General features: G+C 41.9%; 1 protein-coding gene across 5 annotated transcripts in view; it reads right to left on the bottom strand.

Annotated features, from left to right (window-relative positions):
* Nucleotides 1-7,671, bottom strand: part of CRY1 (cryptochrome circadian regulator 1) — an 89,134-nt gene extending 81,463 nt beyond the window's left edge. For all 5 annotated transcript variants that reach the window (XM_068970340.1, XM_068970337.1, XM_068970336.1 and 2 more), the window contains exon 1: nt 7,514-7,671. In XM_068970340.1, the coding sequence (XP_068826441.1) occupies nt 7,514-7,671 (158 nt within the window). The remainder of the gene's footprint in view (nt 1-7,513) is intronic.
* Nucleotides 7,672-15,267: the final 7,596 nt, after the last annotated feature.

A 15,267-nucleotide genomic window follows, 5' to 3' on the forward strand; every position in this document is an offset into this window, starting at 1 on the left:
AATGGCAATGTTATTTACAAAGATCAGAAACACAAGAAAAATCTGTTTGGGTTTTTGTTTGTTTTTGAGAAAGAGGTAAGGGAAAAGATGAACTTGGTTTTGAGCAAACTGAGTTTAGGGTAATAAACCCTCCATAAGATTCAAATATGGAGGGAATATTATAGTGGACACATATCTGGGGATCAGGTGAGAGATCTGGGCTGAGGATACTAATTTGTGAATTCTGAGCATATAGATAGTAACCAACTTTATGAAGAGAAAAGATTACCTCAAAATGATGAAAAGAGGAGATTTAAGGAGCACTTAAGGGTTTCCCTGGTGGCTCAGAGGTTAAAGCGTCTGTCTGGAATGCAGGAGAGCAGGGTTTGATCCCTGGGAAGATCCCCTGGAGAAGGAAATGGCAACCCACTCCAGTACTCTTGCCTGGAGAATCCCATGGAGGGAGGAGCCTGGTGGGCTACAGTCCATGGGGTCACAAAGAGTCGGACACGACTGAGTGAATTCACTTCTTTTTTTTTTTTTTTAGTTTTTTATTTTTTTAATTTTAAAATCTTTAATTCTTACATGCGTTCCCAAACATGCGAATTCACTTCTAAGGGTTGAAAAGAGAGAAACGGAAGTAAAGGAAGGTCGCTAACAACTCTGGCAGAAAAACAAACACAGGAGAGTCCTCTAACCAAAGCAGAAGGAAGAACAGGATGGTATGGTCAAATGTGTCAAAAATTTAAAAGTCCAGGAATGAAAAGTTTTAAAGTATCCTTTGAATGAAAGCAGTTTTGGTGGAGAAGATGGGGGTAAAACCAAGTTTAGAGTGGGTTCAAGGTTGAGCAGGAGATAAAGATATGGAGTCAGCCAGTATTAGACCCATGTTTGTGTTAGACATTCTTGTTCAGGAAGTGTGGTTATAAAGGAATTGAGAAGTAAAGCTTCAGGAGAGGAATGTCAAGGGTAGGTTTTGTTCCTGTTTGGTTTTTTGTTGTTATTTCTTTATCTCTTTGTAGAATTTGGTTTCAAGCATGTTTAAATGTTGTTTGGAAGCAACTTAAAAAGAGGACAGGGTTAAATAAAAGGTGAAACAGAATAATCAAAAATGAGCTTCATGATGTATACATATATCATATCATATTGTATATCTTAAACATACAGTTTCAAATTTGTCAATTATACTGAGTTGGCCAAAAAGTTCATTCAGGTTCTTCTGCATGTCAATAATATGGCTAAAAAATAAGAGCGAAGTTTATAAAATAGAGTATACATAAAGAAATTGGGATTTTTAAGGCATTTACTTTTATACAATTTTTAAAGGTTGCATTCCATTTACAATCATTACAAAATACTGGCTATTTTCTCCATGTTGTACAATACATCCTCACAGTGTACCTTACACTCAATAGTTGTTACCTCCTCCTCTCCCTTCCTACTAGTGAACACTACTTTGTTATCTGTATCTGTGATTCTGTTTATTTTTTGTTATATTCACTACTCTGTTGTATTTTTTAGATTTCATATATAACTGGTATCATACAGCATTTCTTTCTCTGTCTGACATTTCATTTACCCTCCAAGTCTATCTATGTTATTGCAAACACCGAATTTTCTAATGGCTGAATATTATTTAATTTTGTGTGTGTGTATATACACACCACATCTTCTTTATCCATTTTTATCTATTCAGATGCTGATGAACACTTAGGTTGCTTCCATATTTTGGCAATTGTAAACAATGTTGCTATGAGCACTAGATTCATGTAACTTTTCAAATTAGAAAATCCTAAAGACACTATCAGAAAACTGCTAGAGCGGATCAATGAATAGGATAAAAGTTGCAGGATACAAATTTCATGTGCAAAAATCTTTTGCGTTTTCATATACTAACAACAAAAGAGCAGAAAGAAAAATTAAGAAAGCAATCAAATTTACCATTGCATCAAAAAGAATAAAATACCTAGGACTAAACTGACTTTAGGGGGCAAAAGACATGTACTCCAAAAACTATAAGATGCTGATGAAAGAAATCAAAGATGACACCAACAGATGGAAAGATGTACTGTATTCTTGGGTTGAAAGAATCAACACTGTCAAAACAACTATATTACCCAAGGCACTCTACAAATTCAGTGCAATCCCTATCAAATTACTAATAGCATTTATCACAGAACTAGAATAAAAATTTTTACATTTGTATGGAAACAAAAAGACCATGAAGTAGATCTTTCCATCTGTTTGTGTCATCAAAACTATGTTGAATAAAGGTGGTGAGAGTGAACATACTTGTTTTGTTCCTAATCTTAGAGGAAAAGCAGCTTTTTACCACTGAGTATGCTAGAGGGACAGGGAGGCCTGACGTGCTGCAGTCCATGGGGTCGCAAAGAATCAGACATGACTGGGCAACTGAACAACAACAGCAACATGCTAGCTGTGAGTTTGTTATATACGGCCTTTAGTATGCTGAGGTATGTTCCTTCTATGCCCACTGTCTGGGGGATTTTATTATAAATGGATGTTGAATTTTATCAAAAGCCGTCTTCTGATATGGTTTTTATTCTTCAATTTGTTGATGGGGTGTATCATACTGATTGATTTGTGGATATTGAAAAATCCATGCATCACTGAATAAATTCCACTTGATCATGGCGTATGACCCTTTTAATGTTTTGTTGGATTCAGTTTAATAATCTTTTGTTGTTGATTTTTCCATCTATGTTCATCAGTGATATTGGCCTGTAATTGTCTTTTCTTTCTTTTTTTTTTTTCTTTTGTGGTGCCTTTTTCTGATTGGTATTAGGGTGATGGTGGCTTCAGAGAATGAGTGAAGCTGGCTTCACAGAATGAGTGAAGAAGTGTTTCTTCCAGATTTTTGGATTTGTTTCAGAAAGATAAGTGTTAACTCTTCTCTGAATGTTGGATAGAATTTGCCTGTGAAGCCATCTGGTCCTGGACTTTTGTTTATTGGGAGTTATTTAATCAACGACTGAATTTCAGTACTTATAACTTGTCTGCTTGTACTTTCTATTTCTTCCTGGTTCAGTCTTGGGAGATTCGCACCTTACTAAGAATTTGCTAATTTCTTCTAGGGTGTTCATTTTATTGGCATATAGTTGCTTGTAGTAATCTCTTACAGTCTTTTGTACTTTTGTGGGGTAATGTATCCTTTTTCATTTCTAACTTTACTGATTTGAGCCCTCTCCCTTTTTTTCTTGATGAGTCTGGTTTGTTGTTACTGTTTTGTCGTTCAGTCATGTCTGACTCTTTGCAACCCATGGACTGCACCACACCAGGCTTGCTCAAACTCATGTCCATTGAGTTGGTGATACCACCCAACCATCTCATCCTCTGTCACTCCCTTCTCCTCTAGCCCCCAATCTTTCCCAGCATCAGGGTCAGCTCTTCACATCATATAGCTAAATTACTGGAGCTTCGGCTTCAGCGTCAGTCCTTCTAATTAACAGTCAGGGTTGATTTCCTTTAGGATTGACTGCTTGATCTCCTTGCAGTCCAAGGGATTCTGAAGAGTCTTCTCCAGCACCACAGTTCGAAAGCATCAATTCTTCAGCACTCAGCCTTCTTTATGGTCCAAATCTCACACCTGTACATGACTACTGAAAGACCCATAGTTTTGACTATATGGACCTCTGTCAGCAAAGTGATGTCTCTGCTTTTTAATATACTGTGAATCTGGCTAAATGTTCATTAATTTTGTTTATCTTTTCAAAGAACTACCTTTTAGCTTCATTGATCTTTTTATTGTTTTCTTGGTCTCTATTTCATTTATTTCTGGTCTTCACGATTTTATTACTTCTGCTAACTTTGGGTTTTGCTTGTTCTTCTTTCAGTTGCCTTAGAAAGTACCCATTTTAAATGAAAATTACAGCAACATCAAAAGGTAATTTTGTTAATTTTCTTATGCAAAACAGATTTTTAAGATTTGTTTTTCTGTTAAATCCAAAAATCTAGGAAATTTTGTTAATTAAAGTAAATAGTACAAAGGAAAGAAGACCAAAACCCACAAGATAGCCTGAATGCCAAGTTAAGGAGTTTGCACCTTATTCTATGGTCAATAAGTAAGGTAGCAAAGTTGTTTAAACATAAAACTATTGACTCCAGGATGTCATTTCATTAACAAACAGTAACTGAGTTACCACTATATGAAAGCACTGAATCTGATGCTGAGAGAAAAGTCTAAAACTCTGTCCCTCCTTTTTATATAGTCGTCAGTGGAAGAAAGTCTGTCTCTACTCATTATTTACATCTTTACCTATCTATTATTCATCAAGGACAATATTTAGTAGTAAAAAAAAAATCCTTTTTAAAAGGAAAATATGAGATTCCTATCAGTTCAGTCCAGTCGCTCAGTCGTGTCCGACTCTTTGCAGCCCCATCGACTGCAGCATGCCAGGCCTCCCTGTCCATCACCAACTCCCAGAGTTTACCCAAACTCGTGTCCATTGAGTCGGTGATGCCATCCAACTGTCTCATCCTCTGTCATCCCCTTCTCCTCCCGCCTTCAATCTTTCCCAGCATCAGGGTCTTTTCCAATGAGTCAGTTCTTCACATCAGGTGGCCAAAGTATTGGAGTTTCAACTTCAGCATCAGTCCTTCCAATGAATATTCAGGACTGATTTCCTTTAGGATGGACTGGTTGGATCTCCTTGTTATTCAAGGGATTTCTATACTTCTCAGTTTTAGTCTTAAAATGCTAAAACTGTAGGCATTTAAGTAGATACTATTTACCTAGGACTTTCAATTTAAGAGCAAACAGCAAATAAGCACTTCCTAGTATGACTTAGTAATAGCAGTAGTAGCACCACTCACATTTTAAGCATTTTACATCTTTTAACTAATTTAATTCTCCTAACAATATTATGAAGAGAGACTTATTACTATATTATTGTTAAGATATGAATAGATTAGAATATATAACATGCATTATCTTTTTCCAGAATCAATGATGACACCAATTCTGCTAATGAAAATGTTTTATATACAGCTGCTGTATTATTCTCATGAGCACACAAATATCCTGTAATTTCTCTCTTAAAAAAAAAAATCTTCTCTTGAGTTCACCTTCTTCTACACCATTTCTCTGATTCCCCCCCAATGGAAAACTTAAAAGAGCTATCTATGTGAGTTTATCCCCACCTTCTCTCCTCTCAGCCTCTCTCAAGCCAGTCCAAAAAGGCTTTTGCCCCTGACACTACTGAAACCACTTTAGTCAAGATTATGATCTCAAAATGCTAAATATCATTCTTAATTTTCAGTCCTCATCTCACACGACGAGCAACCTGACAAAGGTCAAACATTTTCTTTGAGCCACTCTCCTTCTTTCCTTGGCTTCTATGACACCATTATCTTCAGGTTTTCTTAGCTTACCAGATGTTCTTTCTCAAACTCCTATGCTACTTCTTCAACACGTCCACAATTTAAATACATTCAAGTACCCAGGCTCAGTTCTTTTCTATCTATACAAATTCACATAATGTTTTCATATAGTCTCACAGCTCTACTAGAATGTATCTTCAACACTGCAGAGATATTTTAGCTATTCTGTTTAATGTCCTGCACCTAAAAGTGTCTAGCACATAGTAGATCCATACAATATATTTGGTCAATATATGAATGGATTAATAGTTTTAAATGTTATCTATAAAGTGATGAATCTCTAATTTATACCTCCTGCCAGGATCTCTAACCTTAACTCTAGACATATCTATCTGCTCTCTCCACTTGGATGCATAATAAACATCTCATACTAACCAAGTTCAAAAGAAAACTCAAATCACCCTCTCAATGGCTTCTTCAACTGACCACTTAGTAAAGATCAGTTCCACCCTTCTAGATTCTCAAATCAAATTTTGAAATTATTCCTAATTCCTTTTCTCTCACACCAGATCTGTCAATAAATACTGTGAATTCTGCCTTCAAAATACACTCAGCACTTGACTTCTTCTCCCTATGTCCACCACAATCACTATGGTCCAAGTTATTATCATATCTCACCTGGATGAATGCAATTGACTCCTAACCTGTCTTATTGCTTCTCGTCCACCTCCACTTCACAATTTGGGCCTGGTCTCAGAACCACGGCCAGAGAAGTTTAAAAAAAAAAACAAAACCTTCAGTCAAATCACATCACTTTTCTGCTCATAATCTTAAAATTATTCCTATTTTCGTCTGAGTAAAGGCCCAAATCTTGACAACTGCCTATAAAGCTCTACTCAGTCTGGCCCTATTACATCTCTGACCTCATACACTACTATTCCTCTCACTCTGTTCCAGTCACATTGGCTTCCTCTGCTGTTCCTTCCAAAGGTTAAGCATATTCCACCTCAGGCCCTTTTTCTTAGTTCTTTCTCCCTGGAATGCTTTTCCCTAGATATCTGTAATCTACTTGTTTCATCATCTTGCTCAACTGTCCCTTTCTCTGAGTTTTTCCCTATCACCATATTTTAAACTCCCAATTCCAATCCCACTCCCTTGTACACATAAAAGCTGTATTTCCGCACATCATTTATCATCTACTACATTACTACATACTTTCTGGGACATGTGCTAGAAAAGGACAAGAATTTCTATGTGTTTCATTCACTACTGTATCCCTGGTGTTTAAAGCTGTGGCTGTAAGTGATTGTGAGTGAAATCGCTCAGTCGTGTCAGACTCTTTGAGACCCCAAAGACTATACAGTCCATGGATTTCTCCAGGCCATTATACTCGATTGCGTAGCCTTTCCCCTTGCCAGGGGATCTTCCCAATCCAGGGATAGAACCCAGGTCTCCCGCTTTGCAGGGGGATTTTTTTATCAGCTGAGCCACAAGGGAAGCCCTGGTATACAGTAGGTGATCGATACTCTGTTGAAAGAATGCTTTCACTTCCACCACGGGGCCTAATAATCATCTGGCCTGGCATGTCAGGAAAATATAAAGCTTCTCTAAGATTTCTTCCAGTGCTCTAAATCCTGGAAGGATTATACTTTGCCTAGAAAGAAAAACTGTGCTTTGTCTATTCAACCACAAGGAGGAGTTGAGAGGAAGAACTGAGCAAAGAAATGTCCCTTGCTTTTCCTCTGGCAACCTCAAGGTGGAAGAAAACTAGATTTGGAGGGGACTCTACTCAATGAATGATTTTCTCCATACTATGAGTTAACACACAAACGTAAACACTAAAGACCGCAACCCCAAATGCCACAGAGGCCAAGGAAATCAACACACGGGCCATTGAGAACTGGAAGGGTGTTTCTTTAACTCCACCACTAAGAATTCTCCATAAATCCAGGGGAAGAATTCCTACGAGCGCAGAGACACGTAACTCACACCTGAAGGCCAAGGTGTTTCAGGCTGCCGGAACTCTCTCGCCTCAAGGCTATTAAGTCCGTTCTATTTAATACTTAAAGCACCTGCAATAATTAAAACAGTACGGGCAAGGCGGTGCAAGATTTCAATTCTCAGGTCTGGCTGATGGCATGTAGTCTTGATTCATTAAACAGCGAAATCAATTTCCCACAGGATTTTGACTCACCGCCACCTGTTGATCCCCACGTTGGAGGAGCCGGCGAACCAGGGGTCGAGGATGTAGACGCAGCGGATGGTGTCGGCGCCCTGGATGCACTCCTTCAGGGCGGGGTTGTCGTGAAGCCGGAGCCCCTTTCGGAACCAGTGCACGGCGTTCACCCCCATCCCGGGGGCTGGGGGCGTGAGGGGGGGGGGGGTGCCGCGGTACGGCGCCGCCGAGCTCCTCCGCCGAGAAATTCAGGGTAGGAGGGTCCGGCTCATAACCGACACCTCCGAATGCAGGAGAATCGCCGCACCCAAGGAGTGAGGAAAGCAGAGGAGGGGAAGGAAAAGATGAGTCCGAGGAGGGGAATGGAGAGGGAGAGGGCGCTGGCGGCGCAGCTGGAAGATGAATGGAGGTTGCCCAGTCAGCGGAGTCCCGGTGTGACGCCCTTTAGGAGCCGGCACCCGCCGCCACCGACTGGAAAAGACGCATAACTTCGAGGTCCCCGGACCTCTGGAGGCTGACCAAGTTCCACAAGCCCGAGACTCCACCACGGCCCGCGCGGGCGCGGGCAGCCCCAAGAGGTTCTCTGCACGGAAACCTCGCCCACCGAGGCGGCCCCTGAGGAGCAGACGGCCCCGCCCGAGGCGAGCCACCGACAAGGATGAGAGAGAATTCAGTCACTGTCGGCCACGCTGCCTCTCGGCCCGGGTAAGAGAAGTGAGGACAGAGCACGCAAGGCGGTGGTCGAGGCCGCTGGCCCGCTGCCGGCCGGTGACCCGTCCCGAGGCTGCCCGGGTGACTCCGCCGCCACCGCCGCGTCAGCGGCTTCAGCCCCGCCTTCGGCTCCTCATTGGAGGGCGCACGCCGCACGTGACCACCGGCACATCACGTTTCTGAAGTGTGTTTACTACAGCGGCTCCGACTGGGGTATCAGCTTGCACTTCAGTCGCTTCTAGGAGGCGGCAGCTGCTCCATGTCAAATCCATCGGTCCTCTCCCAGACGCTAGACACTTTGCCTCTGTCCCTTTTCTCGGCCAACATATCGCGGTTGCCTGAAAGCGCCCAGAGTGAGCCGAGGCCCCATGTGAGGGAAGACTTAGCCCCGCCCTCGGGGGCTGTGAACGTCCACCATTGGCTGAGACTCGCTGAGACCCGGATGAGCACGGGGATGCGGGGAGCTAGAGAGCTCGCGCTCTGCCCGTGAGGGCGCGCGTGCGCTCTCGCTGCGTTTCGGAGTCAAAGAGGGCGGGGCCGGCGATCCGGAGCGCGCTTGGGGATTCCTCCCGCGGAGTTCGCGGAAGGCGTGGAAACATCGCGGTGTCTTCCAGGAGTCGGCACGAGGATCCGGCGGGGAATGAGTGAGGGCAGGATGGAGTGGAAAGAGCAGAGTAGGAGGCTCCACATCGACTTAGAGCCCAAAACATGTGTTTCCATCCAGCTTTAGCTGGAGAACCCAACCCTACTTTGGAGTGTATAGAGCTGGCTCCCTTCTCATTCTTGTGCCCCTAGCGTTACTGGATCCTTGTATGAGCGCTGGGGAAGAGGATTAATTCGGAGGGTGGTGCCAGGCATCCCTGGAACTCCTTAATACTATCTCTGTGTTGTCAACATGTCAGCCTTCCTTTCTTACACCTAGTGCGGTTTACAGGGCTCTTTGCGATGGGGACTTTGCCTACCCCTCTAAGGACAATGAACTTCAGGCCTTGCTGTTCCTTGATTTAGTCACTAAGTCGTGTCCAACTCTTGCGACCCCATGGACTGTAGCCTGCCAGGCTCCTCTGTTCATGGGATTCTCCAGACAAGGAATGGGTTGCCGTTTCCTTCTCCAGGGGATCTTTCCCACGCAGGAATCGAACCTGGGTCTCTTGCATTGCAGGCAGGTTCTTTAGGGACTGAACTACAAGGGAATCGCTGTTCCTTAGGCATGCAATAACTTTAGGTTCATTCAACAATCACTTATTGAATGAAACTGGCACTATTTAAAGTACTGGAGGTACACAGAGAGAGGAAGAGAAAAGCCCTCTTGAAGTTCAAGATGTGTCTCCTAATCTTTATATGTGCTGTTTTTCACTCTGTAAATGCTGTTTAGAATCTGCCGCTCACTACAACACCTTTGAGCTAGGGAATATATTTCGACACAGTCAAATGTTTATTGAATGAAAGAGTGAATGAATTAGTTCTGTTTGTCACCAGTGTGTTTCACAAGGCTAAAAGGAGGAAAGATATGGCAATTATTACAAACCGAGTTGTGTACCTCTAAAAGTCATGTAACCCCTAGTACCTGTGAATTTGACCTGACTTGGAAATAAGATCGTTGCAGATGATGAAATTAAGATGAGGTCATTCAGGGACCAAATCCAATGGCTAGTGTCCTTATAAAAGGGGAAATTTGGATGCAGACAGCAGTCTCATACTCGGGAGAGAAGGCCTTATGGAGATTGGACTTCAGTTCAGTCAGTTCAGTCGCTCAATTGTGTCCGACTCTTTGCGACCCCATGAATCGCAGCACACCAGGCCTCCCTGTCCATCACCAACTCCCGGAGCTTACTCAAACTCATGTCCATCGAGTCGGTGATGCCATCCAGCCATCTCATCCTCTGTCGTCCCCTTCTCCTCCTGCCCCCAGTTCCTCCCAGGATCAGAGTCTTTTCCAATGAGTCAACTCTTCACATGAGGTGGCCAAAGTACTGGAGTTTCAGCTTTAGCATCAGTCCTTCCAAAGAACACCCAGGACTGATCTCCTTTAGGATGAACTGGTTGGATCTCCTTGCAGTCCAAGGAACTCTTAAGAGTCTGCTCCAACACCACAGTTCAAAAGCATCAATTCTTCGGCACTCAGCTTTCTTCACAGTCCAACTCTCATATCCATACATGACCACTGGAAAAACCATAGCCTTGACTAGACAGACCTTAGTTGGCAAAGTAATGTCTCTGCTTTTGAATATGCTATCTAGGTTGGTCATAACTTTCCTTCCAAGGAGTAAGCGTCGTTTAATTTCATGGCTGCAGTCACCATCTGCAGTGATTTTGGAGCCCCCCAAAATGAAGTCTGACACTGATTCCACTGTTTTCCCATCTATTTCCCATGAAGTGATGGGACCAGATGCCATGATCTTAGTTTGGCTGCCATAAACTAAGGACCTACTCGAAACTAGGAGAGTAGCCTGGAACAGATCCTTCCCTAGTGTCTTCAGAGGGAGAATGGCCCTGCCAACGTTTTGATTTCAGACTTCCAGCCTCCAGAACTGTGAGACAATAAATTCCTGCTGTTTTAAGCCACTCATTTTGTGGTACATTGGCACTGCAGCTCTAGCAAACTAATACAGCAGCAAAATAAGTTTCATCGTCTAGTGAGCCAGTATGTCTGGATGTCTTTCCTAACTCTGCTTTTGTTGCCATACGAAGGACATAGCATCCTCTCTTCAGTTTGCTAAGAACATTTAAAATTATATAGTATGTGAAAGCCTGTTGTTCACTATGAAGCATTAAACAGTTATTTTTATGAGGGTGAGCCTTGATTAATTACCACTCCAAGGGGCCGATTGCTTTTGTAGAGGATGTGGCAGACAGAGCTGTGCCTTCACTTGGATTGTCTCATACTCCAGGGCCTAACATACTTTTAAAAATACAATGTTTCATGTTTCATTTTAGGCAGTTTGAAAATAAGCAGAGTATGTCTAAAGATATAATTATTTTCAAGCAGCCAAATGAAACAGTGGAAGATAGAATATTGATTTGTGTGGAATTGGTTTATGTTTGCCAAATGTCCATTCAATAAAGATGGATCTTTTAAACAGACAGCTATATGTGGGTATGTGTGTAACTTTCATTTACACATGAAAGTACTAAATTACGAAATGTCAGTACTGTCAACCATGCATTCCTCAAAGAGTGAGGGGTTTTTATAGCATGACATCTGGTCCCTTCTATTGTCATGGCAAATAGAAGAGGAAAAACTGGAAGCAGTGACATTTTATTTTCTTGGGCTCCAAAATCACTGCAGATGGTGACAGCAACCATGAAATTAAAAGACGCTTGCTCCTTGGAAGAAAAGCTATGACAGACGTAGACAATATATTAAAAAGCAGAGACATCAGTTTGCTGACAAAAAGCCATATAGTCAAAGCTATGGTTTTTCCAGCAGTCATGTACAAATGTGAGAGTTAGACCATAAAGAAGGCTGAGCACCAAAGAATTGATGTTTTTGAATTGTGGTGCTGGAGAAGACCCTCAAGATGCCCTTGGACTACAAGGAGCTCAGTCAATCCTAAAAGAAATCAACCCTGAATATTCACTGGAAGGACTGATGCTGAAGCTGAAACTCCAGTAATTTGGCCACCTGATGTGAAGAGCTGACTCATTGGAAAAGACCTTGATGCTGGGAAAGATTGAAGGCAATAGAAGGGGGCTGCAGAGGATGAGATGGTTAAATAGTATCACCAACTCAATGGACATGAGTTTGAGCAAACTCTGGGAGATAGTGAAGGACAGGGAAGCCTGGCATGCTGCAGTCTATGAGGTTACAAAGAATTGGACACAACTTAGCAACTGAACAACAAGATTATTACTTTAATATGTTTTTGCAACAATTTAATAAAATCGGTGATTTTGAGGTGGAGAGTTATGGGTGGGAGTGGGGTTCAAGAGGGAGAGATTATATATATATACACAGCTGACTCACTTTGTTGTACTTCAGAAACTAACCCAACATTGTAAAGCAATTATACTTCAATAAAATAAAGCTGTGACTTACTGAGCATCTACTATACTCCAGGTACTTTATACAGGTTATTATTAATCCAGTAAGGCCACTTCTTCTTATTTAATAATAGTTTATGCTTACTGTGCAGATGAAGATGCTAAAGCTCAAATACAAATAAGTAGTAAAACCAGATGAAAAACTACGACTATTTCTGAACCCAAAGCTCTTTCCTTATCACATGCTATCCCTCACTGATAACACCTCTCCCTTTCTTTTTCAGATTGAGTGTTTATGTGTGAGGAAAAGAAGGTATGGGTAACATTTTCAGGAATCTCTTGTGAAGTTCTGGTTGGTTCCAGCTTCCTGGTGTTTGAACAAGTATGGGACTAACAAGGAAAATGCTTGGTTATATCTCAGCTTGCAGTTAATTAGTTGTTGCTCTTGAGCAAGTCATTAGGGTTTTCCTGACCAGCTTAATTCATAAGTAAAATGGGGGATTGAACTGGATGATTTCTAAATTTTCTATACTGTTTTAAAATTCTAAGATTCTATAAGCACAACCCTACCTTGGGTTCAAAAATATCTGTAAGGAGTCCTATTAAATGTTCTTTTAACTGCCAACAGTGTTAGAAAAATCAGTATCTCTTTGACTTCATGAGCACTCTTGATAAAACTGCATCAGCGTCTAAACTGAAAGCCTGTGTTCTTCTTTGACCCCGTCTTCTAGATGTGATTCTGGGCATGTGTTATCAACACACAAATAATGAAGTAGAGGAAAGTGTGATCAGATCATTCAGTCTTGATGTGTTGTGAATATTAGGCTGGTGGCCCCAGGCTGAGTGAACCTCAGCACTAGACTCTTTGAATTTAAATGTATTAAAAGATCTTTTCTTAAAAACTGAAGTATCATTACTTTATAACATAAGTGTCAGGTGTACAACGTTATATTTTGACTTCTTTATGCATTATAGCGTGCTTACCACTAAGTTTAGTTTCCATCCATCACCATACAATTGACCCCCTTTACTCACTTTGCCTTCCCTCCAAAATTGTTATTTTTTAAAGGTAAATTATGACTCTCATATGAATGTAAAATACATGTTGAAGATTTCACTTAACTTGTTAATTAATGAGAGAACCAGTAAAATGTTACAATGGAATAAAAGAAGATTCCAAAGAGCAGTTACATATATAGGCCATCAGAAATGCTAAAAGTAAATTTGCTTAATATATGCAAAACACTGTTACAGAGGCAGGGTTGGAGGGAAATCAATTTCACTTTCACAGAACAAAATCCTATGAAATTCACTTGCATATTTATAGTGAACATTCATTTGTGTTGCATTGATTATCTACAATTTACAGAGTTGTTAAATAGTTTAAAGATAATAACAAGCAGAGAATAACTTGAAGGGTGCTCCAGACAAGAGACCTTTGCCTATTTTAAAAATTATTCATAATTTTTGTCACCTCCTCAGAGAGGTCTTCCCTGTCAGCCCATTCTAAAAAGGACCCCTTCTTGTTTTCTATTATAGCCCTCTGTTTACTTTCATCATAGAACCAATTGTTATCTGTATTTTTTGATTATTTACTTATTTAACTTCAGGCAATCTCTATCTGTCCCCAACCCATATGCAAGCTTCAGAAGGGCAGACATTTTGGTCTGTCGTGTTCCTCATTATACATTAGCACATGCCACAGTGCCTGGTACCCAACAGACTCTCAATCACTGCTCTTCTACAGATCACTATAAACACCCAGTTGATCACATGAGTGCAGTACCTCACTCACATGTTCGTTATCAACATACTGCCTCTCAACTCCAAATTCACCTTTCATGCCTCCTAGGTGTTGGTGGAACTATATTCTCTTTAAGGATTACTCCTTCACCACTGCTGCTGCTGCTGCTGCTAGGTCACTTCAGTCGTGTCCGACTCTGTGTGACCCCATAGGCGGCAGCCCACCAGGCTCCCCCGTCCCTGGGATTCTCCAGGCAAGAACACTGGAGTGGGCTGCCATTTCCTTCTCCAATGCATGAAAGTGAAAAGTGAAAGTGAAGTCGCTTAGTCGTGTCCGACCCTCAGCAACCCCATGGACTGCAGCCCACCAGGCTCCTCCGTCCATGGGATTTTCCAGGCAGGAGTACTGGAGTGGGGCGCCATTGCCTTCTCCACTGGCGCCATGTAAAACATTGTCAGTAGAGGGCGCCGGAGGGAAACTAAAGGAGGAGGGTCTTCTCTTCCTGTTTTGGTATATTGGTTTCTTCTGCTGCTGTTCGTGCTGTAGTTCTTCCATTGATACCACATACGCTAGGCTCTCTGGATCCGTGGGTTCCACATCCACAGATTCAACCAACTGCAGATCAAAAACATTAAAAAATCAACAGTACACAGGCAACTATTTACATATCATTTACATGGTATTTACTTCTATTTGCACAGCATTTACATTGAATTGTAAGTAATCTAGAGATGGTTTAAAGTATACAGGAGGATGTGTGGACATTATATGCAGATACTGTGCCATTTTATATAAGGGACTTGAGCATCTCCAACTTTCTGTATCTTGGCAGGAAGAGGTGAGCAGAGGGGTCCCAGGAGCAATCCTCCTGGACACTAAGGGATGCTTATACTGTGGAGCTCACGTCTATCGAGTTTTGGTGGCATCCAGGCAGACGGACTCCCAGTTAGCCTTGCAGGCATCTCAGGCGGCAGCTGCCCTGCCTCAGCCCCTGCATTCTGGCCATGTGTCTCCTGTGGGCACTCCCAAAGCTTACCCAGTCCAAGCTCACCCTGCTCACCACACAACAGACCAATGAATATGAGAGATGAGGTTCTGAGGCCGGGAATATGACTTTATTTGGAAAGCCAGAAGACCAAGAAGATCACAGAATCATGTCTCAAAATAACCATCTTATCGGGGTCTGGATGCCAGGTCCTTTTATAGAACAGAGATGGGGAAAAGTGAGGAAACAAAGTAAAAAAAAAAAACCAACCTTCCAAATATCTCCTAGAATGGCAAGCCTGGGGCAGGAGATGTGTTGATTTATTCTTTCCCGCCACCCACTGGTGGA

The sequence above is a fragment of the Capricornis sumatraensis genome, chromosome 4 (assembly GCF_032405125.1).
Source record: "Capricornis sumatraensis isolate serow.1 chromosome 4, serow.2, whole genome shotgun sequence".
Classification (NCBI taxonomy): domain Eukaryota; kingdom Metazoa; phylum Chordata; class Mammalia; order Artiodactyla; family Bovidae; genus Capricornis; species Capricornis sumatraensis.